This window comes from Kogia breviceps, chromosome 9, assembly GCF_026419965.1.
Source record: "Kogia breviceps isolate mKogBre1 chromosome 9, mKogBre1 haplotype 1, whole genome shotgun sequence".
Taxonomy (NCBI): Eukaryota; Metazoa; Chordata; class Mammalia; order Artiodactyla; family Physeteridae; genus Kogia; species Kogia breviceps.
Genome location: NC_081318.1, coordinates 72,573,140 through 72,599,508, shown reverse-complemented (window position 1 = coordinate 72,599,508; position 26,369 = coordinate 72,573,140). Strand labels below are relative to the sequence as shown.

The 26,369-nt window shown below is 36.5% G+C and overlaps 2 protein-coding genes across 8 annotated transcripts in view; both read left to right on the top strand.

The window, feature by feature from the left end:
- Nucleotides 1-13,786, top strand: part of TMEM196 (transmembrane protein 196) — a 54,549-nt gene extending 40,763 nt beyond the window's left edge. For 3 of the 7 annotated variants that reach the window (XM_059073716.2, XM_059073719.2, XM_067042638.1), the window contains exons 2-4: nucleotides 2,533-2,589; nucleotides 6,563-6,817; nucleotides 10,863-13,786. In XM_059073716.2, the coding sequence (XP_058929699.1) occupies nucleotides 2,533-2,589; nucleotides 6,563-6,817; nucleotides 10,863-10,922 (372 nt within the window). In that variant the 3' untranslated portion in view covers nucleotides 10,923-13,786. Of the gene's footprint in view, nucleotides 1-2,532; nucleotides 2,590-6,562; nucleotides 6,818-7,975; nucleotides 8,066-10,862 lie in introns of those variants that run through there. The other 4 variants (XM_067042635.1, XM_059073715.2, XM_067042637.1 and 1 more) reach the window with 4 other exon arrangements.
- An 808-nt stretch (nucleotides 13,787-14,594) lies between these two features.
- Nucleotides 14,595-26,369, top strand: part of POLR1F (RNA polymerase I subunit F) — a 30,681-nt gene continuing 18,906 nt past the window's right edge. The window contains 5 exon segments of the mRNA XM_059073713.2: nucleotides 14,595-15,040; nucleotides 16,552-16,711; nucleotides 17,626-17,695; nucleotides 21,780-21,957; nucleotides 23,902-24,333. Coding sequence (XP_058929696.1) covers nucleotides 24,080-24,333 — 254 coding nt within the window. The 5' untranslated portion in view covers nucleotides 14,595-15,040; nucleotides 16,552-16,711; nucleotides 17,626-17,695; nucleotides 21,780-21,957; nucleotides 23,902-24,079.

The window sequence follows — 26,369 nt, the reverse complement described above, 5'->3', positions numbered from 1 at the left end:
AATTAACTTAGACACTTAATCAAGCCTGAGATTTTATGTGTGATTTGTGACCTTGATGTGTGACCTTGAGTAAGTCACTAAACCTGTCTGGACCACTCATTTCCCATGTGCAAACTGCAAGGGCTGACTTAAGTCACCTTTTAAGATCCCTTGTGGTGCTATGACTTGGGATAAAGTTAGCCAATAAAATAAAAGATTGTTTACTGGGTTTTTTTGTGCTTATTTTACTCTTTTCTGTAAACTGTGATGACTAAATTCAAGCCAGGATCTCTTAAAGCCTCCTCAGAATTGCATAATTTTGTATACTTCCCATTACATGGGTCTGTTTTTTCTCAAGTTACAGTTTTCTCTAAGGAGTGTGGATTTTGGATACCCAACAGAAGTATTTACACTGCAGGCCTGCTTGAGACTGGAAAAACATTGTTGGATTCCCTTCCTACTCTACCTTCCCCCTCCCCAAATTTCTTAGAGATACAATAGGAGAAGCAATTTTATTGCACTTAGTTTTTCCAACCAAGTGACTGGAGAGTTAGGTTGGAGAGCTCTACTTATGGTCCTGAGGTCCCCTTGGGCTTTGTTGTGAATAAATAATGGCAGTGTTCATAGATTTCAAAAAGATCCAAGGAACACAAAACTGCACTGCTTTAAAATTATTTCAAGAATGAGTTCTGGGTGAATGGACTTTCAGGGTGAATAATGGGTTAGTCAGGGAAGCAGGAGTAAGACATGCTGAAGTTTTGATTTGGAGCTTAGAAGCACTGAGAGGCATGGAACTGGTCCAAACTGGAATGATTTGAGCATAACCTTGAAATGTCTGAGATGGGATCAGTAAGAAAGAGTCCATATGAGGACAAGATAATCTAGACTTAGAACACAGAGAGGGGTGAGAAGTAGTCACTCAGAAGTTGCTTTTTAAGGCTTCTGAAAATTCTGCATGTATTCACATTTTATAAAGTTCTGAGTTTGTATCTGCTCATGGTTTTATGGTATGAAAATTATTCTGTTAGATCTATTTATATAGTATGTCAACCCTTTGTCTGTTATATACTTTCTGAATATAATCCCAATTTACTTTTTTGCCTTTGAGATTTATGATATTTTTTACTATCAAAATTATAATGGTATGTGTTAGGATTTGTAAGTATTTTCCGTTTTGGTCTGTGACTTTGCTGCTATGTTTAGAAAATCCTTCCCACTTCTCTAAAATCATATAAATCTTTTACTTTATCGTCTCCTACCACAATTTTTTTTATACATTTAACTGTTCAAACTGCTTTGTAGGCATTTGGTGTATGATGTTTGGGAAGATTAACAAATTGTCCCAATTACATTTATTAAATAAATAGTTCTGATCTTTTCCCCATGAATTTGAAAGGTCATCTATATTACATACCAAATTCTTACATATCTTTGTGGTCCCTTATCTGTCTTGCTGCATGATTGCTTGCTTTATAATCATTTTGTTCCCCTGTATGGGTAGTTCCCTGCAAAAGTAAATTTTTCTTACCTATTATTTTTAATCAAATTTTGTTGGTGCTTCCCACAAGCATATTACTTATTTCAGATAATCCTTAGAGTATTTTGATGTGTATATTTTAAAATCTATTCATGTGTAAAATATAGTTAAAACCACTTATATTATTAGTCCTGACTTGAGATAGCAACATTTAAAAGAAAAATCAAATGAAAACAAGCTTAACCATATTCAGTTTTCTTTGCTAATCTGAAAGCCCTTATTAATGAGTTTATTATTTTACTTCTATGGTTTACTTCCAGCAAAAGTATGCACAAATGGCCCTAAACATTTCTCTCCAAATTAAACAATTTACCCCTTTCTGATAACCAAAATGTGTAATAGTGTGGAACTGGTGGACGATTTCATGCAGCTGCTTTTGCAAAGCAATTATGTCACCAATGTACTTATTTACAAGCAATTACATACCACTGATAGCTTCATCCTGTTGTGTTCTTCTGACATTTCTGGTAGAACGAGGAGGCAGCTATTTTATCTGACACAGTTTGAGAGGTACAAAGAATATTTCTACGGAAAAAACATCTCCCTGTCTGATGCCTTCTCTTTTTATGTGTGTTATAGTCCCTTCCTGTAGCAGAGCCCATTGATTTCTAATTACTTAGTATGAAGGAATGTACCATACAGCCATACCATACAGTGGAATGTACCATACCACTTTTCTCCCGAGAAAATAGGAAGGGATAAGAAGACAGTGAAAGTAGACAGGAGGAACAAAACTCTAAATTCATCTACTTCATCACTTTGCCTGGCGGTAAAACAGATTCGAGTTTTGCTTAAATTCCACAATCACCTATATCAACTTTGCACAAAACTTTCATTATAGTTTGCATTTTTATCCCTTACTATTCTAGAATCAGGTATTTTCCTTTTCAGCTTTTGATGGGAATGTAAAATTTTCAAGCTTCCCTGGAGAAAGTGTCATGAGTGAACTATAAACTAAAAACTAGGAGTTCTCTTATCTTTGGATATGAAATAATTGTTATTCTTTTCCTTTTCAGTTTCTTCTTTGTGGCATATGTGGAATATTGTGCGCCAAAAAAAAATCTGGACTTGTCGTAAGTTTTTGCCTTGTTTGTATTGTGCATTGAAGTGTTTGAAATGTAAGAAATCAAAAAGGGAAATAATGACTAGCCAACTTTCATATCCTGAATGTTACTCATTTAGGATAAAAAGAAGACTGACAAATAAATCCTGGCTTTTTTCTTTTCAAAGAAAACCATCAAGATTATTATAGACTATGACAAAAGAAAAAGAAGGAGAAGCTTTGATATACTCTTTAAATACATGAATCTGCAACCCTTAATGACTGCTGTGGATGGCAGTCTCCACTTTTCGTGTATAGATTCCCAGACACTCACAGGAATCCTTCATTGAGCTGAAAAAGACAGAGCTTGAGTTCATGGGAAATTTAACTGTTTAGATATGGAACTGGGCCTAAAGATTAGTAGCCTTGACTGTGAAGTTAATTTTGCAAAGCAGCAAAACAGCTGTGTTGTTATAGTTGTCGTTAATTCCCAAAGTTTTTAAATTTAATTTTATTTTATGACTGTGAATGCAAATGTAAGCATTCTCAGAAGTTTTATGGTACTGCTGTGGGTTTTGGGAGTTGTGGAATACACTCCCAGTTCACTCTGATATTGGCTGGAGGAGGATTTCTGTGTGCTGCAGTGTGGATTCCCTACTGTCTTTCATGATATTTTTTTGAGAGTTAGAAAGTAGAAAAAAACATGTTTATTTTATTGAGGACAATAGGAAATATCACAGACCTTTATAAGTTGGCAAAATTAATATTGTACATGGACCCTAGAAAGTGGTCTTTGAGACCGGAAAAAGGAGAAGGGGACCAGGATACCAGGGAAGGGGAAGTATTGCAGTCATTTGTTCAACTCCTTTTTCTAATCACAATTTTCTTTGTGAGAATACCTATTGCGACAAAAAGGATGAAGCCCCCATTGCTTTAGATATTGTGACATGTAATTTTTAAAAATTACATTAAGGGAAACCTTTGGATAAAAATTTTCTTGGAGGCTTGTAATTTGCATTTGTGATTCTCCCATCACTCTTTACTATGGTTTGCTTTCTTTCTTTCTACACTTTTCCTCTATCAAGACTCTTCATGGCTATATAGTAACAATTTCTTGCAAAATGGATGAAAGAAAAGGAACGGAATAAAGGAGAGAAGGAACAAAATAAGGAAAGAAAGGGTGAGGGAGGGAGAGGAAGTAATGAAAAGGGAGGGAGAGGAGAAGGAGAAAGGAGGAAGGGGGAGGGGAGGGCCAGGGAGGGGAGACATCTAAGTCAGTCTGGGCTGCTGTAACAAAGTACCATAGACTGGGTGGCTTACAAACAACAGAAATTTATTTCTCACAGTTCTGGAGGCTGGAATTCGCAGGACAGGGTGCCACCATAGTTGGATTCTAATAAGACTCTTCTGGGTTGTAAATTTCTGGCTGTGTTCTCACGTGGCAAAAGAGGGAAGCGGGATCTCTAGAATTTCATAAAAACAGGGACCCCATTCATGAGGGCTCCACTCTCATGACCTAATTGTCTCCCAAAGGTTGTGCCTCCAAATACTATAATATTGGGGATTAGGCTTCAAATATGAATTTTGGAGGGACACAAACATTCAGTTATAGAGGAAGGAAAGGGAACGGATTTTTTAAGGGCCACTAGTGTCTTTTCTGTTTTCCTAATTCTCTTATAAGTTATTTTTAAAAAAATGATAAGATCTCATCTTTTTAGAAACTACCATCCACTTTATCCTCCTGTACCATCTGAGGTTCCCATAGATGACATTAACTGTCTAAGATTCTCTACCCTTTAATCAAATTGTGTGAAAATTTCCCCACTCCAAATATCTCTAAAATCTAGAATCTCTAGTCTGGTAAGATTTAAAAAAATAGTATATGGTTATAAACTTTACAGATTTTAACGTTTTAATTCCTGGGTGAGAATGTTCTGTCTGCACATGTTAATGAAGTATCATGCCTTTAAGGAATTAATAGCAATAACATCAAGAGAGATAGTGTTTGTAATAGTCTATCAAATTTGTTATTTATTTTATTAATTAACAGTAATCCATTATTTGAAGGCTAGAATGTAATATCTTTCCATACTTTTTGGAAATGAGTAAACACCAAAATATATTCCCAAGAAACAGCATGTCATTTGAATATACTTTAAAAGGAAATATAACTCATTGATTCTATTTGAAATTGGAAGCTACAATTCCCCACTTGGGATGATTCGTTGATTTGGTAATTGACATTCAATGCTATATTTCATCAACCATTAGAAGATTATACTCATCCATCACTGGGTTTTCAGTTTTGGTCATAAGTACAGAAAGACAGACACAATCAGGAATGCTGAATTAGGGTAGAGAAACCAAACAAACTACCTGTAGTTCTTTCTGCCCATTGTTCTATTTCATACATCATGGCCTTAGCCTTTGCTGGGAACTACATGCACTTACTTTAGATGAACTGTTGTCAAGGAGGCCTTGTCTGAAACCCCTGGTTGGGCTACATTCCCCTCCTTCATACTCCAAGGGCTACCTTTCATCCTTCTTTCTTAATATTTGCCATAATATGTTGGAACGTTGGATCTTCTCTCACACAAGGCTGCAGTGTTCTCAAGGGGAATAACTATGAGCTGTTCTTTTTTTGTAATGACAACTGCTGCCTCACTCATGGCCTAACAGATGCTAGGTGCTCATTAAGTGTTTGCTAAATTCAACTAACTGTCAACAGAAAATAATACCTAATAAAGTAAAATTAAATGCTAAAGTAAGTTATATAGCTGTTTGCCCTGTGGACTTGTGCCAAAGGAGATCAGTCAAGTCCAGGAATGCTTTCTGAGGAAATTAGGACTAGATTTGAGTCAGTCTTCCATCTAGGGAACCAAGAAAGAAGTAAACTAATTTCCAGGAAATGAAAATATCATTGAAATGGGAATGAACAAGCTGTACTGAGGGACAAGGGAGGTGATTAGAGTAGAGACAGTGTTCCAGAGAAAAATGGAAATAGGGTTGGATAATTAAATTAGTATCACACTATAAACTATCATCAAAGCTCTTGGGAGAATTTAGACTAGATACAAATACAGAATAAAATTATTAAAGCTATTGGAATATTCAATTAAATTTATTAAACATGCATAGAACATTTATTGTACAAAAAGTATTGTGCTTGGTTCTGCCAGAGATCCTGTGATATTTAGGTTGAATAAAAACCCCTAGCTCTATTAACAGAGACCCAGATCAAGCGAAGGGTAGGATCAAAAGCAAGGCTACATCCTGCGTTTCTCCATAACAGTCAACCAAACAGTGGTTTTGGGCTATCTGTTGTGTGGTGTCACAGAGTAACAAAAGATTTGTAACATAAAGCACCAGTTCTTAGAGGGTCCCTGAACTATCTGTTGGGAAAATAGATACTAAAATAATAAAATTCTTATAAAAAAAAAAGGAGTTAACTAAATTCCCTAAGCTCACACAGCTAGAAAAGTACAGAGTTTTGAAGCTCATTGGAACTAATGACATTTCAGGGAGAAAACATTTAAATGCTGGGGGCCGGGGGTGGGAATTAACAGTGAAACCATAATTTGAGTCAAAAAATCTGGATTCAATTCCTAAATTTGAGTGTTAACTGCTCATCATTCATTTTCCAAATGTATATCACCTCTCAGAGGATAGCTTGGTGGGTTAATTGAAATGCATAGTAGCATGCAGTAGATATTAAATATTATTTATATCTGAATCTACCTAGAAGATAAATTTTGCTTCCTTCAGAGTTTTCATAAGATGTATCCCTGGTCTTTATATAGTCAACTATTAATTCCTGAAACAATGTGGTCTACGCCCTCTCCATTGAGTCAGAGTGCAGGAAATCTTGGTAAAAGAGAGCCCCTGTCCTCTAAGAAGCACCAAAAGCACCTTCTCTTCACTGTAACTGAGCCATCCTTGACGTGCAGCAGGACGGTGCAGTGTGTTCCAGTCAGCTTTAACTCCCCCTCTCTTTTTCGTATCAGATGATCCTCTTTTCTGCCTGCTGCATCTGTGGACTCATTGGGGGCATCTTGAATTTTCAGTTCCTTCGGGCAGTGACAAAGAAGACCTCTTCCCTCTATCCCCTGCATCTCGCGTCCATGTCTCTTGCGTGCATTGGGATCGGGGGCTGCACCCTCTCTTCATGGCTCACTTGTCGACTAGCCAGCTATGAACAGAGGAGGATGTTCTCAGAGAGGGAGCATTCTCTGCATCACTCTCATGAAATGGCTGAGAAAGTGAGTTTTATACCTCTACCTCTCATTGCTATCACATGATGAAGACTGCAGTCAAATCTAGGTGAATCAACTTGCAGCTTTAGATTAGAATTTGAGGAATTGGATTTTATAAAAATTTGGCCCTATTGGACTAAGAATAGGAATTTAAAATTATTTTTTCCCTGTAATTCTGGGCACACCTATTTTTGACATAATTTTCTCTATCTATATAAAAACACATCTCCTAAAATACAACTAATAAAATATTGAATGTCTTATAAATATGGATTTTTTATGTATTGTACTGAGGAAAAACATAAACTAAAAACACTCTCAACTCAATCATATCAGTTTTAGAAATCTGATGGATTCTTCTTTCTAGCTCACCCCTTGTGCTTGTAAGTAGATGCATTTGATTATGTAAATTAGATTTTCACTCATAAAGGGGCCTTTTAATAAGGCAACAAAAAGCCCTGCCTATCAGTGCAGATATTACAATACACATAAAGCTTCATTTAATTCTCATCTAAGCTTCATGCATATTTGGGTAGCTTTGCCTGTATTTTAAATAACGTTCCTTGCATAATTGTTTCATGATACCCATTCAAACAAGAAGTTACATTTATTGCATCAAAGGACAAATGATATAGTGAGCTGTCTGTGTTTCTTCTACATTTTGCCCATGTTTCTTAATTCAGCTCCTGCTACTGGATCTGTTAAGGAAAAGATAAAACATTTGTAAAATAAACTCACTAAGATAATGGCCACATCACATTTTACTTGATATCACGGAAATAAAATTGCATAACAACAGAATAGAAGAAAGAGTAGCAAGAGTTACAACTGCATACTTCTTTATAATGTGATTTTGCGAAAAAATATTCTGTAGTTTATTTGTTTCCCTTTCATATATAATTTATACACTCAGATAAGGAGAGTAGATGCTCTTAAATTGCTCCAAGAAAGCAATTTTAAACAGATCTTCATGTATCCTTCAAAAAAGAATTAATAGCACAAATAGCAGGACTGTTAATTTAAAGAAATGGATTGTTAAAAATAGGTTATCATTATATATTTGAATAATGGCTCTTTTGTGCTCTATTTTTATACTAGTGTGATTTAGGTTTCTGTGTATATGCTTGTGCAATATTTATTGTATGATTGTTATATTTATATTAGAGATTGAGGGCTATTGAAATAACCGACTTGCCCAGCTGCCCGGTGGTGCCCCCGACACCAGAGTTACCTACAAGGTACGCTGATTTCTAGGGAGTTACCATGTTGTAATGTCACTGCAGGAAGCACTGCCTCTTCTAGGAAGCCATGATGTCAGTAGATCAGTCTGGACTGATGCTGTGATATTGTTCCTCAAAGTATTGCTTTTGTGAGAACTACTTTGAGGACCTGACATAAACCAACATGGCAAAATCTTGCAGCTTGAAAGTTGGTTGAGTATTTAAAATATTCAGCCTGCCTGTAAGCATCCAAACACATTTCTGCTTGGATGATTTGTGACTCCTTTATTCTCTGCTACATCATGATTCTGACTCAATATCATCATTCACAGACCAGAGTTTTGTTTTTAATAATACATGTGTCTGATAAAGGCAAACTTTGTATCGCTCTCATGCTAAAGCTGCATGAGTAGATAACTTAAGTTTGACACTAATACAGTAAAAATTCTGTATAAAAGCTTTCTTCTTATAAACCTATCTGATATGATACATTTCACATTTATTTCCCATATTTTATCTTTCTGAAAATAAATAGTCACCATTCTTGCTTTGGTTAAAAAATATAATAAGAAATACAGGGAGTCACACAGATATTATGGTCCAATTGCAGAAAGTATATCCATTTGCAAACAGTCACAGTTGGTCCTGCCCAAATTTAAAGTATAATCTTTTGCTAAATTGGACATGCCTATCTGCAAATAAACTGAAGATACTTGACCACTTAAAAACTAATTTTCACTGTTTTTTCCTACCAGTGATTTTTCTGTGTCCATATTAGGGTGATTTTAGTTAAGAAAATTCTTTCTTTTTGTAAGGTTTTTAAAAACTGGATTTTTTTTTAATCCCACAATAAAAGTTTGTACCTTAATTTTTTTATGATTATTTTTAAGCTACTTTTTGCATGCAAAGTTATTTTAGGAGAAGAAAAGGCATCTATGAATCTTACTTCTATAAATTCCTTAGAAAATTGTTTTTGTCCTACTAGAAGGAATAGAAATAGATGGATGAGTAAATTTTATTAAAGATCATTTTGGAGAGATCATTTCTATTTTTCTTGCCACCAGTAGTGAGTTTTTAAATGAACCTCAAATCAGGTATCTTATCAATAAACTTACCCTCAGCCCAATAACCCCAATGTATTATCGGACCTACTTTCACAGTATATGTGTAACAGAGACAGCCTCTCAGTTACAGTGAACCATTGCCAGACCGTAGAGGCAGGCTATTGGCACCCAAAGAACTTCTCCACTTTTTGTCAGAGCTTTTACTCTAAACTGGTATGAGTTTTTAGGCCTTAGGCAATTCCTCAGCACCTTATTAGGGTAGATATAGTGGATACCCACATACAACACTACCCTTATGGCCTGGAAGGGGCCAGGCACTTTGCATGGAGAGATGGGTCTTGATGTGAGAAGAGGAAGAGTCTTCTTTGTATATTGTCTTCTTCCTCAGCATTTTCTTGACTGTAGCTCTACCCCGTCTTCTAAAAGACACCAAAGTTTTCAAAAGCAAAGTTCCAAAATCAGACCAATTCCTACCTTCCAGTCCCTCACTGATTCTCCTAAGCAACTTTCAAAACCACCAAATCCAAGAAGTAAGCATCTGTATTTTACTCCATCTCCTATATTGAGTTTTCAAAGAGAAGATACTAAAAATGAGGCACGTGATATCTTTTCATTTTTGAAATAAAGATTTGGAAGAATTTCTAAAGTTTACAGAAGCAAACACATTACTTTTTACTTTTAATTCACCCAAACAGAAATTAGATATACCTGATAGGTTTAAGATCATTGAGAAAATAATTTATTTCAATTGGAGTCCTCTTAACAGCTCTTTTGCAAATAGGCCTGTTCAAGTGTGGAAAGATGTTTTCATCTATTTTTAGATAGTTTTGCCTAAATATTGTTTATAATAAGGTGCACTAACCATTATAAATGTGAATGGGCCTCACATGTCCTCATTACTTTTTATTGTGTAGGGAAGAGTTTAACGTTTAACAGAACATATGAATTCAAAGCATCTGAATTTTTCTTAAGTTAACATATTTTCTAAAATTGCAAGTGAAACTTTTTATGTAAGTTCATTCTTGATATCGAAATTTCTGTTGTCTTCCCATGTAGTTTTCCTTATTAACTACTTAGTAATTGATCTCTTAAAAAACATGTTAAGAGCTTTTTTTAAAATTTTTATTTTTAAAATTTATTTTGTGTGTATGGTTTTTTTTCTAACATCTTTATTGGAGTATAATTGCTTTACAATGGTGTGTTAGTTTCAGCTCTTACAGTTTGTTTTTTACTGTATGAGTGAAGTGTCATGAAAAAAAATCTGTCCTACCATGAATTATTAGTGATCTTCAGTTACAGATAGGCAATCCCCTGGTGGACATTTTTCAGTTCTTCACAAAAAGCCCACACATTTTTCTATAGAGCAAAGGTAACCCCTAGAATCTGTTGGCATTTTGTTGACATGCTCAACAGAGGAACCTATACATTGAAAAAACTTGAGTATTTAACCATCTTCTTTCTAGGTGAGGTCTTTCCAAAACAGAGTTGAGGGCCGAGAGGGGAGACTAAGGGGGCTGGGCAGAGATTGAACTGTTGCTGTGGGTAGAAGATTTTGGTCTAACAGACTGTCACGTCAGCGTTTCATGGGTTCCAAGATGCCATGAAATTTCATTTCCTCAAATTCAGCAACAACACTAATCCTTGTCCTCCCCCAAAAGTCAGAAAGTTTTTCAATGGCTTGAAATTTCTGTTTTGTAAACCCATTAATCAAATTAATGTCTTACTCTGAAAGTGAATTTTAATTAATTCATGTTATTTTCCTAACAGGAAATGACAGACAACATGAGCAATGGAGGACCACAGCTGATATTTAATGGAAGAGTATAATCAATATTAAAGAACTGAACATTTTTTAAGATTTCCATGAGGCAAAGAAATACCAAAGGACTAGGAGATAAGTTAAAACAGTTCTTGCATTTGCTGTTATCTCTCCTGAGTACTTACTAAAATTATTCTTCCTCAATTTTGCCTCACTTTACTTCTTCAGCTTTTTTTAACTGGTGAAAAACTTTCCAGAAATGTTCTAGTACAGTAATTTCAACCAACTTTCCAGATTGTTCTAAAAGAGACTTTTCAGGAAAAAAAAAGAAATAGATAAAATAGAAAGATTCATATTCTACACAAACACTATTTGACTAGCATGAGTGTTAAATTTGTAATGACATATTTTACATAAGTAATTAAAAAGTGCAAATATAAAGAAATAACAATAGTTTATTGATGTCTTTGTTCTGAAAGACGATGGCTTCAAAGAATGCCACAATTTAAAACCTCAGTAATGCCTTGTTATAAAAACATTGTAATTATTTTCAATTTGTGAATGAACTATATTTCATAATTTATTTGTAAATTACCAAAAAAAAACCCTAAAACATAAAAAGAGGATTTTTTAGAGAGACAGTATTAATCTGTATGATATTTTTGCATTTTTCCACAGAGCGAAAAGTTATAAATGAATATGTTTTGATTATACTGTGTAGATTGATGGGCATGTTCATGAATGAGCCTAAGAATAAAATAAAGTATGTGTGTGTATGTGTGTGTATGTATATATATTGTAAATATAGAAAATATATATAGGACATATTTATAGCATTCATGAATGTAAATAAGTAGTAGAAAGGAAATTGTGGTGTTGTGGAGATATTGTCAAGATTCTATTCCCACAGAAATGGGAAAGCAATTGTTCAAGGCTTTTCTATGCCCACAAAGTCACATTTAATTTCTACTAAATTTTTTCAGTTTTATTTCTTTATTATGTCTGCTGTGTATAAATAACATTGTGGCTGATATTATGGAGTTAAGTGATCTGACTAGTGTAGTATCAGATAGATTGCTTAATTATTTGGTCATTTTACTATTATTATATTTATGAAAGAACAATTATTAATATTGATTTATAAGCATAATAACTTTAATTCAAATACTTTCACATTTATAAACATAGACAGAATGACTTGCAATTATTCATGTTATTTATATTTCAAACACTTTACAGCCCAATTAAATTATATAAAAGGACAGATGATGTACAACCAAAAGATGCAGGTACAATTAGCTTTGTTAGAATTTAATTTAGGTTTTTTGTTTTGTTTTACAATTCACATGGAAAAATACAGACCATTTTTTAAGAATCCCTATACCCAAAGAACATGAAAGAGTTCTCTGTAGAAGGAAATTAAAAGATAGGCTTATATTTACACAGCTAAATTCAACTCTCTCTTCCATAACGGAATGTTAAAATAGTAACCTACGACACTACATATAGGTGAGAAAATAGCTTGGTCTTTGAAAATATTTATGAGAATATAACTTGTGGCAATAGATAAAGAAAGTATATATTTTAAAATACATAACTCTCATTGTATTGTACACTTTTATTATTCCCCAAAGTTAATCAGTTTTCAAGTCATTTTTTATGAGTTACTTACTGAACGATAGGTAAATTAACACCTTTAATATCCAGTATGAGAACATGTTATAATTTAGAAACAAAATATAGGTTTTAGTTGTGCTAACAAAATAAAAATAATGCCAGTTAATGGAAATCTGAAGGTCTTTTCATTTTATAACAACTTGATTATCACCTGCCCTATTTAAATCAGCTTATTAAAAATCTGGTTGTATATATTCAAAAGAAATGACGGGACTGTGGTTGTCTGGTGTAGTTTTTTTTTTTTTTTTTTTTTTCGGACCAGGGCACGAACCCATGTTCCCTGCATCGGCAGGCAGACTCTCAACCACTGTGCCACCAGGGAACCCCCGGTGTAGATTTTTTAAGTCTCCCAACTCGTACGAATAACTTCACTAGCCAGCAGATTTACAGAAGTGGCCCACAAATGCAGCCTCAAATAATGAATCAACTTCATTTCTGTTTATTTGATGCCATAAATAGGCATGATCTTTGTCACTGAAAATCTATACTATATAATGCAGCTATTTTGTGTGTATATGGTTTTACTGATTTTATGCAAGGATGTAGTTTTCTACTGAAAGAATAACTACTGACTCTAATTTTAGGTGGCATTTCTTTGTAGAGATGTTTGTTCAATACAGAGGTATAATACATCAGTAAGATGTTTTACCTCCTTTTGAAATGGTATATGAAATCACCCATTAAAGGACAAAAGTAGGCATATCATTGCTTAGACATAGAGTTAAGAAGAGATGCCATCATCACAGTTATTCCAGTAGTCTACAGTGTATTTAACCAAGTATAGATATATCTTTAATGTAATTATTTTAACTCAGTAGTTTCAGGACTCAATTATTTAGAGTGATTTATTTGGGATGTGTAGTGATTCTTTTTGAGATAAGTAGGGGAAGTTAGGAAGACATTGTTCAAGTACTTAAAAATTTAATTTTCATAAAACATTGAACTATGAACTAGAATATTTTAAGTGACCACATTACAGTTTTAGCATGAGCCCACATTTGGGAAAAAGTAATGTGATACTAAATTAGAAAAAAATATGTGAAACTAATGTGGTGGTGTGCTGTAGAGACTAGCTACAGAAAGGTGCAGTAATTATAAGCATAAAACAATAAAAGTGGACTCTGCCTGAAAAATTTTCAACATATGTGTGTGTGTCTCTACACATACATATATATAATATGAGTTGCTTAGAAGTGGGACATAGTATGATGACTCTATTGATATGTCTATATAATAAATGGTGTGTTTTGAAACTACATATGGTGTGAGCTTTCTTTCCATCACGATACAAAAAATGATTTCCCCGATAACTTGATTAATAGATGTGCAGTTCTGAGATTGGCAGGGGACAGGATGCTGTGAATGAGGAGAGGACATGGGATTAAGAAAGGGCCTTTAATCTTTCCTGTTTGAGCAAATGGGAAAGATTAAAGTACGCTTTAATGTAGACAGGGAGTGGTTGAAGATACAGGATAAAATGAGCATGATGAAAGAAAGTGAGATCCCTAAAGAGGCAGGAGGAAATAGGATAGAGATCATAGGAGATAAAATTAACTAGAGATAGGAGATCTCACAAATGAAATCTTTACCTGAAATATTTAGAGAACTCTGCTGACCTATTTGGATTTGTCAGATTGGTTGCTACTGGCATTTAGGGTGGACAGTAATTCATTGTGCAGACTGTACTATGCATTTCAGGCCATTAAGCATCTCTGGCCCCCACCCACTAAATGCCAGGAGGACATTTCAATTGTGACAATAAAAACTATCCAACAAATTTGCACCTATATCTTTGGAAGGGAAGTTTTGCCCCCTAACTTAGAACCACTGAGGAAAACCCTTAAACATGGTCCAGAGCAACCGATGTTAGGGCTACCCACAAGTGTACGTGTGAATTGCTCAGGGTCAGAAATTCACTGTTCTAAGGTCTACTATATTATCTGATACAGTAGTCACAATCCTATCCACATGTGATTATTTAAATTTAAATATAAATTAATTAAAGCAAAATCAAATATTCAGTTTCTCAGTTGAGCTAGTCATGGTCTAAGTGCTGAACAGCCACATATGGACAACAGTTATAGAATATTTTTCATCATCTCAGAAAGTCCTACTGGACAATGCTAGTCAAAAGCACATTGAAGAGAATGGTTCCTCACCCTCAGTACTTATAAAACTTCTTCCACAGTCAGCCAATTATCATTATAACAGAATGTGTGAAAAGAGTTGGTAAACACTCCATGGAATTTGAAGTTGATGAACCAGTTAAATCCAAGGACTGAACGAAACTAGCAAAACTACAGTGTAGGTCAGAAACGTAGTAAAGTTAAGTTGCTTTAGAGTTTTCATGTTTAAAAACAAAATCTGTTCATGAAAAGATTCCACTAAATTATTAAATATTTTATGTTTGACAGATAAAGTGAGATGTATAACTCCTATTTTCGAAGAAATTTATTCAGCTTATCACCATGTGTCAATGGAAAATTCTGCATTTCTTGGGCTTGATAAGGTGAGAACAGTATGCTGCCCTCTACTTTTTTCATTGACTTAGCTTGAAAGTGGCATGTTTAGAACTACATTTTCAAAGATTATTTAGCAAATACATTTCAGAAACTTAGAGAGAGCATCTTAAGTACCATTTGGTTAGAACACTATTTCCAAATAAAGTTTCAGAACTTGGCATCACTTCACTCTTTTCTCCCTTAAATCATTTTTCTGGAAACATATGTAATATTTCTTACTCAAAGTATATGACAGCCAAGAAATGCAATTATTCCAAGTCCATAAATCACACATCATCAGTTACTCACAGCAGAGGAAACCAATTCAGAAACTGCTGGAACGTGGATGCCTAGTAGAGTTATACAAAAGGATTTTTTTAAACTCTTTTTGTCAGGAAAATTATCTGCTGAATACAAAATCTTTTACTAGGAATGCATTTCCCAAGAAATATATTGTGAAAAGTCAAATTCTAGATCTAAAAAAATTTATTTCACTATTTTAACAGTTCAGTATTATCTACATTAGCTAAAGACTACTGATTTCAAAGCTTTTCCTGCCTTAACGTCCAAAGGCTGTGTTTCTTTAGCCACACAAGGCATCGCAAGCCTTACCCCCAAAGCCAAAATGTACTGTGTTGCTGATAATTGCTAAAGAGACTGTAGGAGCTTCACAGAAAAACCTAAAATCTTGTCTAATTTGCATTTTTTTATTGACTGCAGTGATCGCTTCTTGTTATTAATCAATCAGGATATTGGTCCCCACCCACTCACTAAGGCAGGGGACCTCAAACGTCATTCCACAACATCTGGGGCTGAGGCTAGAAGAAATCCCTTGGGCCCTCCAAGCTTACTGCCCAGGCAGGAAAGCCACAGCCCTTCGCGGGTGGCTCTACAAGCCAACACTGTCCTTCACTTTGTCCCTAACTGTGAATCAGCAAGGAAAGAGGTAACACTCAACCTTATTCACATAAATGGACTTGAAGGGCCCTATGCTGCTAGATGTCCACTGCCCCCTTACTATCCCAAAAGTCTCTCAAGATTTGGACATATCTGTCTTTTCTGTCTTCTAAGTGTATTAATACTTTTACATCAATATCTAAGCAAAATACAATAAAGGCTCTGTGTCCTTTATAATAAAACAAATTGCAGGAAAGAATATCAAGTTTTCAAGTCATGATAGAGAGGCAATATCAGCCTATTGCCATCTTTCAGCGAAACCTATGCTGGTACAGCAGGTAAAAGACAACTATTTATTAAGTGCTATAATAATGTACATTGTCTATAAATGTGACTGTTCCTCTATCATATTAATAGCATTTATTTTATTTGAAATAAAGAAAAGGTGGCAAGACATCAGTATTTCACCTGAAAGGTGAGGTAATTTCTGGCTGTAACCGTGACTCTTAAAGTCATTCAACCAAATCATGCACCTTATATACACTTAGGTCTAAAACACAAACCACAACTCCACTGCATATGAAGCACTCCCCTTGACGTGTTCTGCTTCTTCTAATTTCAGATCCAAAATCTGCTCTGTGGTGCTACCTCGATTTTGGTTTCTGGCCCCTGAACTTGAACCTGAGACTTTATCTCTCTGGTTGTCAGTCTTTGACTGCCACAGCCATGTGCTTCACTCTAAGCAAACAGGACTTCAACAACATTAGTTACCTGGCAAACAGGTATGTGCTCAAATTGAAAACAGGAATTCAAAGGAAGGATCTCAGGTGACTAAAGGGAAAGCTTGAGCTCTCTATACCTTGAATGTAAAAAGGCTGAAAAATCTAGGTGGTCAATGGAGACAGCCAGGGAGCTGTAAATCAGAAACCAAGGCAAGATCATGTTTCCTTTTTTCCTTTCTTTTTTTAAATTGGGGTATAATTGCTTTACAATGGTGTGTTAGTTTCTGCTGTACAACAGAGTGAATCAGCTACAGGTATACGTATATCCCCTCCCTCTTGGACCTCCCTCCCACCCCACCCCCATCCTATCCATCGAGGTCACCACAGAGCACCGAGCTGAGCTCCCTGCGCTATACAGCAGGTTCCCACCAGCTATCTGTTTTACACATGGCGGTGCACATAACGTCAGTCCCAATCTCCCAATACGTCCCATCCCCTGTCCACACCCCCACCCCCCGTGTCCACATGTCCGTTCTCTGCGTCTGCGTCTCTATTCCTGCCCTGCAAATAGGTTCACCTGTACTATTTTTCTAGATTCCACATAGATTCGTTAATATACAATATTTTTCTCTTTCTGACTTCACTCTGTATGACAGACTCTAGGTCCATCCACGTCTCTACAAATGACCCAATATCATTCTTTTTATGGCTGAGTAATATTCCACTGCACATATGTACTACATCTTCTCTATCCATTCATCTGTCGATGGACATTTAGGTTGCTTCCATGTCCTGGCTATTGTAAGTAGTGCTTCAGTGAACATTGGGGTACATGTGTCTTTGGGCTTCATAAGGGGATTGGACCAGTAAGCTATAGGGAAAACTAATTTTATAATGAACAAAATTCTGCTTTTATATGTTAGATCTGTTCATTTCTTGTTGTATCTGTCTTTTTTTTTCTTTTAAATCTCTAGTTTAGCCTACTCACCTGCACCAAAAAACATCAGATGAAGAGGTTTTATTCAAGCAGAGATAACACTGTCAGTAAGTATCATTCTGAAGCCGATACAGTGCATGACAGCAGGAATCACACCAAAAAATGTCATGGGAAAGTGAGACACAAGGGGATAGAGTTGCTTTCATTTAGTCATTGGTCCTCCTCACCCAGAAATACACATTTCAGTGTGAATTTCGGAGTTCCAGAGTTTTATCTGACTGACAAATGTGCCTTTTATGTAGTGTCTTACCTTGTAAATTCTGCACACTGTTGCATTCTTTCACAAGTGAGAAAGTCCATTTTGCCTCTGGATAAAGATAAATTCATTATTGCAATCATTTCCAAAGCATAAAACTATTAAGAGCATCTTATAGCCATAAGAGGAAGTGGAGAATATGATCCATTAGTATGCATTCTGTGTAATTACCTGAGAGTAAATTCTAGGTCAAAATGCACCATGTCTAAACTCCATGTTTATCTGCTTTCCACTCTCAAACTTTCCATACCACGTTCTTTGGAATATATTTAATGTCAAAGATCTGCGAGTTCACACCTACACGAACTCTGCAGCCAGCAAGTGGTTTATTAAAGTACAGCTTTAAAGTAATATTCAAAAAATAGAAAAGGAAACAGTGTTCTCTTTTTGTTCTGCAGTGAGCTAAAGACAGATGGAAGTAGATAAGAATTTCCATAGACACCCCTGCAAGCACCATGTTTAATTTTATTGGCCAGATTCCTCAGATTTGAAAACCTTGAAAGAGGGTTGTTAAAACTCTGTTGCAGAGACATCTAGTTGAGAAGAATATAGGGCCTTAGGAAAAATACTGGCCCTAGTTTTCATCAAAGGACAGGACGTTATATAAAGATGGCACCAAGGCCTCAGATACCTTCTTAACCTCTGATACCTTCTGATACCTTCTTAACCTCTTTCCAACCATCACCAGTGCATACAGCTACACGTGTACATCCACATACACAAACACACACCCCAAATGAAATTTATTATTTAAGTCAATCCTTTTCACCTAGAATATTTCATCCAAAAGGGCTATGACGTTGCCTTCCTGGTGATGACTGATAGATACCTAGGTAGTTAATTGCAACCTCAGGTGGGTGAAGCTAAACCATTGATATGATTTTATCTAAGTCCATATTTTAAAGTTCAGGTTTAAACAAATACACACACACGTATATATACATGTAGAGAGAATTCTAACACACACATTCCTAGGTAATAGTCAGAACATCTGAACTATGGCCAGGAGATAAAATCTAAGCATAAAGATCAGGATGTTTCAACACTATTAAATCTGGTTATCACGGAAGTCACACACAATTACATATCTAGAGAGTGAAAATACAATGAATACTTAAGATTTTTGCCCTTGTTATTACCCTCATAAGCACCTAATGTGATTTACCAATAGTCTATTTATTAAAACTGTGTGAAAACTGTATTTATATATATTAAAGATGAGAAAAAAAGGTTGCCTCTATACTGAAGGAGTAAACACTGACTCTTCATGGGAACTATCCATTTATCTATCCTTTGAGAAATTTTGAATTAATAAAAATATTCAAATAGTAAGATAATTGAAGCATAGTAGTGTTTAAGATAAAATTATCACATTAGATAAACAATTTTTGTACACCTTCTCTTTTTTACAAATGAAAGTGTGTCCGGGTATATTAGTTGTTAATTTAAAATGGCTGTGCCTGTTATTTCAGTGACAGAAGAATTGCAAGGGGAGTTGGCTATGCCTTAGAGAAAACAGAATATATATGTGTGTTAATACAATAAGAAAAACACATGTTTTGTAGACTGTTTTCTTTCGTGAAGATTGTTCTCTACTCCTTGGAAATAATCCTATTTTGACTTAGTTTGAATTTGTTTCAATAGATAGGTTGTAATGCAAAATTTACCATAATGTTATTCCTTTCAGTATAATGCAAAGGGGAAGGTAAACTGAAATTCTTCTTTCAGTATAAGAAATGCATGGAAATTATGTAATGGCTTCTACCCTTCTGAGTCAATGTAAATTGGGTACTATTTTATGTTCCTTATTTTACAGACTTTATTGTGTTTGAACACTAAACCATATGAAAGAAGTAATTAACTACATTATTGATTATCACTGTATTTACATCATTTATACCTGAACAGAAATCATAAATTCAGAGCCTCTCTTCTGTATTGCAAGCCTCTTTACAGCCCCTGGTTCTCAAACTTTAGCGGGTATTATAATCACCTAGAGCACTTGGTAAAATGTATTGCTGGGCTCCATCCTAGAGGTGTGATTTAGTAAGCCTGGGTGGGGCCTAATAATCTGCATTTATAACTACTTCCCAGGTGATGCAGCTATTGCTGGTCCAGGGATCTGACTTTGAGGACCACCAATAAAATATAACCTCATTAAAGCAGTCAGGTCTTAACTTAGAGACAGATACATTTGAATAATTTCATTTCTATGTATTTTCAGCAATAGCTATAGCTTGCAAAACATAAAATCTATTACATCCAATAAAATGTAATATATTGTGCTTTATTATTTCTTTTTCTTCAGTGCAAGCATGGTGTACATCTTTTAGTTCAACAATCTAAGAAGCCAGTAGGAAGGGCTTTCAGAGTCAAAACTTGATCCTATGTCCTTTATTGAAGGATTATAGGTTAAAAAAAAAAAAAAAACGAAAACAGGTGTCAATAAATAGTTGCCTTGGTTTTTGCCATTCCTACAGTACTTGAAGGCTAAAGCAAAACTTTATAAATTTAAAGCTCATGTTTGCCATCTGCTGACACATTTGTGAATTACAAGTAGTCTGCATGGTTGGTATATATTGTGTTCAGATTTTTGTGTTTTGTTTCTTCATTTCCAAAACCCATTAGGTACGTTTTATACATGTATTTTCCCCAAAAGCACTGTATTTCACAATTTATTGAACAACTAAGATACAACTGTTTCCCAAACTGAGCACATTTATTTCAAACAGTTAGTTTGTATGGAAGCTATTTTAATTTTTCCTACTGACAAATGAAATTGCAAATTTATCAGTAGGAAATTGTAAAATCTTCAATAACGGGAATCCTTTTGCTGATTTTCTGATTTTTTTATTTTTAGTATAAAACAATGCACACTCAATATAATAATATATGAAAATTCACTCAAAGGGCAAAAAGCCATAAACCAACCGACCCTCAAGAGATAACTAATATTAACACACAGTATTTATATATCCATATTCTTTTCTAATCACATAAGTGTGCATATTTCCTGTAAAAATCAAAGCATACATACAGCTCAAATTACTTTGTAATTTATTTTGGCCAAACCACCAATTATCGGATATTTATATTGCTCCAGGGATTCTTTGATTGAAAGAAATAGAAACAGACTAACATAATACATTGTATGTGTGTGCATGTTGGAGAGAGAAGGATCAGTGGTTAAAAGAAAAGCATATATAGCAAGTTGTAGGAACACTTTTCTCTCTTTCTTTGGGGTCAGTGGACATGAGGTCAAAGTCATTTCTAACCTCCTCTCTTCTTGAAAAAAGGGGGAATTTCCTAGCACAGACTTGCCTTTGCCTTGACAGGGCTTTTCATGAGACAGGGACCATCATTGCCTGACTTCCTATTACACTTTGATCAAATTTTAGAGAAAAAGAAAATGGTGTAGACTGAATATAGGTCACAATGAAATAAACTTTGTGTATGTGTGTGGGATGGGAGATAGGTAGGAGGGATCTCATTGTACTTCTGTTTTCTTCTTCCCTGGAGTTGTAGGTGGAATAGGTTAATTTGGGAAAGTCACTCCATAATGTTGAACATTTACACGCAGGCTGAATCACCCTTTCACTCTTTGAAATCATGCAGTGTGGATAGTGGCTAACAATCAAAACAGATTTAAAAGATTAAAAAGTAGAAAACAATTCTCAAAATCAAACAAGAAAAATTGCCTTTGAACATCCAAAGAGCTACAAAACTACTTCATATTTTAAATTTGTGTATAATCATTACTGGAGTAATTGATTTCAGGTAAGTTTTGTTTTGACTGAATTGTCCTGATGTCCAGCTTGTTTTTTACTAAATTGTGTTTGGACAAATTGTTTTCATTCATGTTTTGTCATCTGCAGACAGCCTAGATGCATCTTGACTCCAAGGAGAGGTTTTGATTTAATTGGTCTGGAGTGCCCTCTAGGCATCAGGAGAAGTTAAAGCTCCTTAGGGGATTTTGATGTTCAGCCAGAGTTGAGAACACTGAACAAAGGAGTCCAGCACAGGGCGGCTGCAGGGCTTTGCAACAAAATCAAGGTAAAGTCTGTTACATTTCCCATTTATGGACTTAACATGTTCACCATTGGGCTTTGGGAGCTGTTTCTTTCAATTCTCATCTCTTGCTAAATTTGAAGTCAGTTAAAGAATAGTAAAGAAAATGCTTTTTACTTACCTTATTTGAACCTTTTATCATCTCTATAGTAGGCAGGGCAAGTATTATTATTCCTATTTTACAAGTGGAAAACAGGCATAGAGAGAGTTTTTTCACAGTGCCTAGAGGATGTGGGAGGGTGTTAGTACTCATACCATATACATTTCTCTTGACACTTATACAGTCTAATACATGTTACATGTTTATGTCTAGATCCTACTTCCTCACTTAGACTGTAAGCTCTTTATCACCTGTTATTTTATTCATTCATTTAAGATGCATTGTTGATAAAAAATTTAATCAATTGTCGATCTAAGAAAGAAATGGAAAATTTTATTCGAGCCAACCTGAGGTTTATAACCTGGGAGATGGCCTTTCAGAAAGCTTTGAGGACTGTTCTGCCCCTTAGATGGCAAAGCACACTTATACACGTTTTTGAGACAAAGGGTTATACATCAAATGAGGCATCAACAGTTTATACAATCCAGATATGCACTTAACGAAGTGAGTAGTGGTCATCAGGATCCCTTACAGGATGAAGAAGGAAGGTTATCTCCTAAGGAGGTCTTGTTACTGCAGATACACAATACACACTAACGGGGAGGGAGGAGGCCCAAATCGGCAGAGAAAATTCTTATATTTAAATTTTTCTTGTCTTGCCATAAAATGTGAATTTTATTTCGTCTTTATTTTATTTTTGAGTCATATGGGGGTTGCAGTGGTGAACTAGACAGATATTATGGTCCCAGCCTTAGTGACCCTGGAGTTTAGGTAAGGAAGGGGGGGAGGGGAGACAAACAGGCAATTAACATAAAATTAATATTAAACCAGTGTTTGATGGCGGTAATTTACAAAGATGGGGGAACTACCTTATCATTAGGTGGGGAAGAGAAGTAGGGTGGTAGTAAAGTACTCAGAGGAAAAGGGTATAAATATAAGCTAAAATTTGATACAGGAGTAGAATTTTCCCATGTGAGAGAAGCTGCCCTATTCCCAGATAGAAGGAATAGCATAAGACTGAAGAGAAAGGGAGAGGAAGATGGTGGGGGGGGGGTGGTTGGAGAGCGGGAGTGGGGAGGGGCAGAAGGTGGGCTGAAAGTGACTCACTGAGCATGCTGGGGCTAGCAGCTAGTGTAAAGTGAGGAGTGGTAAATGAAAATACTGGGCGCAAATTATAAAATGGTTTTGTAATTTAAGAGCCGTATTAAGGAGTCTGTGTCGTCCTGAGGGAAATGGGGTGCCAGTGTGAGGCTTTAAACAGGGCAAGCTCATGGAGATCTGGCTGCTCCATAGTATCCTCTTCACCATAAAACTAAGCTTCCACAGGCAATTATGAAGTTTCGGATGCAAGGACGGAAAGAAATGTCCGAACAGAGTGATGTTTCGGCTTTGGGTCCCACAGGCCTTGGGGCTGATGTGATGTTTGGGGGTACAAGAGAGTCCCTTGGGATGACAGACTGAGCCATTGGGGAAGTGGTGGTACGATTTCCTAAATTAGTGATACAGTATGAGAAGAGAAGCCGGGTTGGAGAGGGATGATGGTTTCGTTTTCAGAAGTGTTGCATCCGGGCTGTTTTTTAGGATTGGGTTCTCTGCACAAAATATATTCAATAAATATTTTAAAATTTATTTATTGTACCGTCCAAGCTTGTAAACCTACCAAACCACCTTACTACTGGATATGACCAAAGTGCGAACCCCGAATAAATCTACATTCTAAATCCAATGAGGACGTAGCGAAAATACGGGTTTGCGCTCTCTTAAGCGACGGGGTGATGGTTGGCCTTTGAGCATGCTCAATGCTTAACCACAGCCTCCTAGCTCCACAGGCGTCCAAGTGCGAAAAAGCGGTTGCCCCCTGCTGGTCACAACTGAGTACTTCAGCGCCAGAAGAGGAAATTTCCTAGGGGCGTGGTAGCTGGTGGATGACGTAGAAACCCGGCGTCCGGAGAGAGGCGGTTATTGACTGCGTAAGCAGTACGCGCTGTGGGAAACCTGACTAGCCGCATGGCTGCGGGTAGCTCAGCGTCTCCGCGGCCGAAGGCGGCCTCAGAAGGGCCGGTGGTGGGGCCGGCCGGCGTCTTGCCTTGCCTAGAATTGCCTACCTACGCGGCCGCTTGTGCGCTTGTGAATAGCCGCTACTCCTGCCTGGTGGCGGGGCCGCACCGAAGACACATCGCACTGTCGCCGCGCTACCTTAACAGGAAACGCACCGGTATCCGAGAACAGCTCGATGCCGAGCTCCTGCGCTATTCCGAGAGGTACCAGTCTCTTACACTTTTTTTTTCCCAGAGCGGACATCATAACGTTGCTTACTGCTCCTTCTTTGGGGCACGGGAGGGGGCAGCGGGTGGACGTCTTAATGGCGCAGCAGAAAAGGGGCGAATGGGAGGTCGCACCGGCCTCGGCGAGCTTACCCCGAGGCATTCTGGAGTGGCAGTCCACCTCGAGAGGCTGGTGCCTCCCTGGTCAAGATCTGTACAGAGTTCCTTTCATAGGCAAGAAAGAAAACGTTAAGGTGACATGAATTATGTCGGCAGAAGGGGTGAAGAAGCTCGCTCCACGAGAGGTAGAGGTAAGAATAGACCAGGGGTCTGGAGACCGGTTAGTTCTGTATGTTTTCTCATTTGACAAAAGTTTGGAATGGAAAGTTTGTAATGCAGTACTTCAAAAGATTCTCACTATGTAGAAAATTATACATGAAGCATTAATCCTTCGTTTAATCGTTTATTTATAAACCACGAAGGGCGGTTTTTATTGTTTTGGCCCCGGTACTTTCCCTGGGTTCTCTTCTCTTGGACCTGATCAGGGATGAGAGAAATACTATTACTTTGTTACCTTTTTAAGAGTAGGAAAAGGAAAACTTATTGCTCTTGAAGGTGAAAAAACCCTTTTGATGCATTTAAAGTAAGATATTCAAAAATAACTTGAAAACTCTTAGAATTACAAGGGTGGAGGGTCAGGGGGAGGGGGCAGATATACCTTAATATTCCTCTAGACCACTTGGCTGGAAAGTAAGGGTTATAAAACTAGAGTGAATGGATTTCCTGGGGATTCGTTATTACCCTTCAGGAATTTAATGAACCCATGGAAATTGCAGTTTTCCTATGTCAGTTTTCTTGGGTAAAGCATCCAAGGTTTTCACTACTTTCTCAAGGGATCCTGAACACTACACAGGTTAAGCATCTAGAATTTGCAGCTTCCTCCAAGCACCAGCACACACTTGTGTGTCTATTTTGTATACTAGGGACTTGGGATATATATATATATGTATGTGTGTATATATATATATATAAAGATCCCTGTTTCAAGGAGCTTTAAGCACTAATAAAGATATAAATGTAAGCATGATAAATCAATGAAATGTTAAAATTTGACAGAAATCTAAATTAAGGTATAGTAAGAAGAAGTGAATTGGATCTTAGGACCTTTGAGAACAACTTGATAGGAGGAGGGTACTTTTGAGATACCAGCATTCTGGGCAAAAAGAGTGGCATAAATAGGGCTTCCCTGTTGGCGCAGTGGTTGAGAGTCCGCCTGCCGATGCAGGGGACACGGCTTCGTGCCCCGGTCCGGGAAGATCCCACATGCCGAGGAGCAGCTGGGTCCGTGAGCCATGGCCGCTGAGCCTGTGCGTCCACGGCAGAGGCCACAACAGTGAGAGGCCCGCGTACCGCAAAAAAAAAAAAAAAAAGAGTGGCATAAACAAATGGATAGTAGTTGTGAAGTAGAATAGTTTGCCCAGATAATTGTAAGTATTTTATAACTGAAGTAAAGTTTATATCAGAGTAAAGACATTGGGTACAGCTGGAGAGGAGGGCAGTGGCTCAAAGATGGGGTGGAGGAAAATTCAGAAAGGATGGCCATTTTGCTCTTCCCCTCCTGCCTTTGCCAGGTGTTTTTTGTTTGTTTTTTCTGTTTGCTTAAGCAGGAAGCAGGGTTACCACTTTGTCCTCTCGATAACCTCCAACTCTGAAACTTGGCATACTCTTGAGACAGTGGTACCTGTGATGTCTGGGACATAAGCAGATTTGCAGTTTAAGAAACCACTTGCTAGCATTATGTGATGGTTTAAGGAGGGTGAGACAGTAAATAGGAAGAAAAATTAAGAGCTTGTTATACTTGTCCAAGAGAAAATTCATTAAAAAAAAAATAGAGAGGATGCATTTGGGAGATTTACGGATATGTAAGGTGGTCATAAAATCTGGAAACATAGACAGATGTTTGATCTGTAACTAATTAATGCCTCCACTTTGACAGGCTAGTGGAATAGGAACCATTACACCAGAGAGATGAG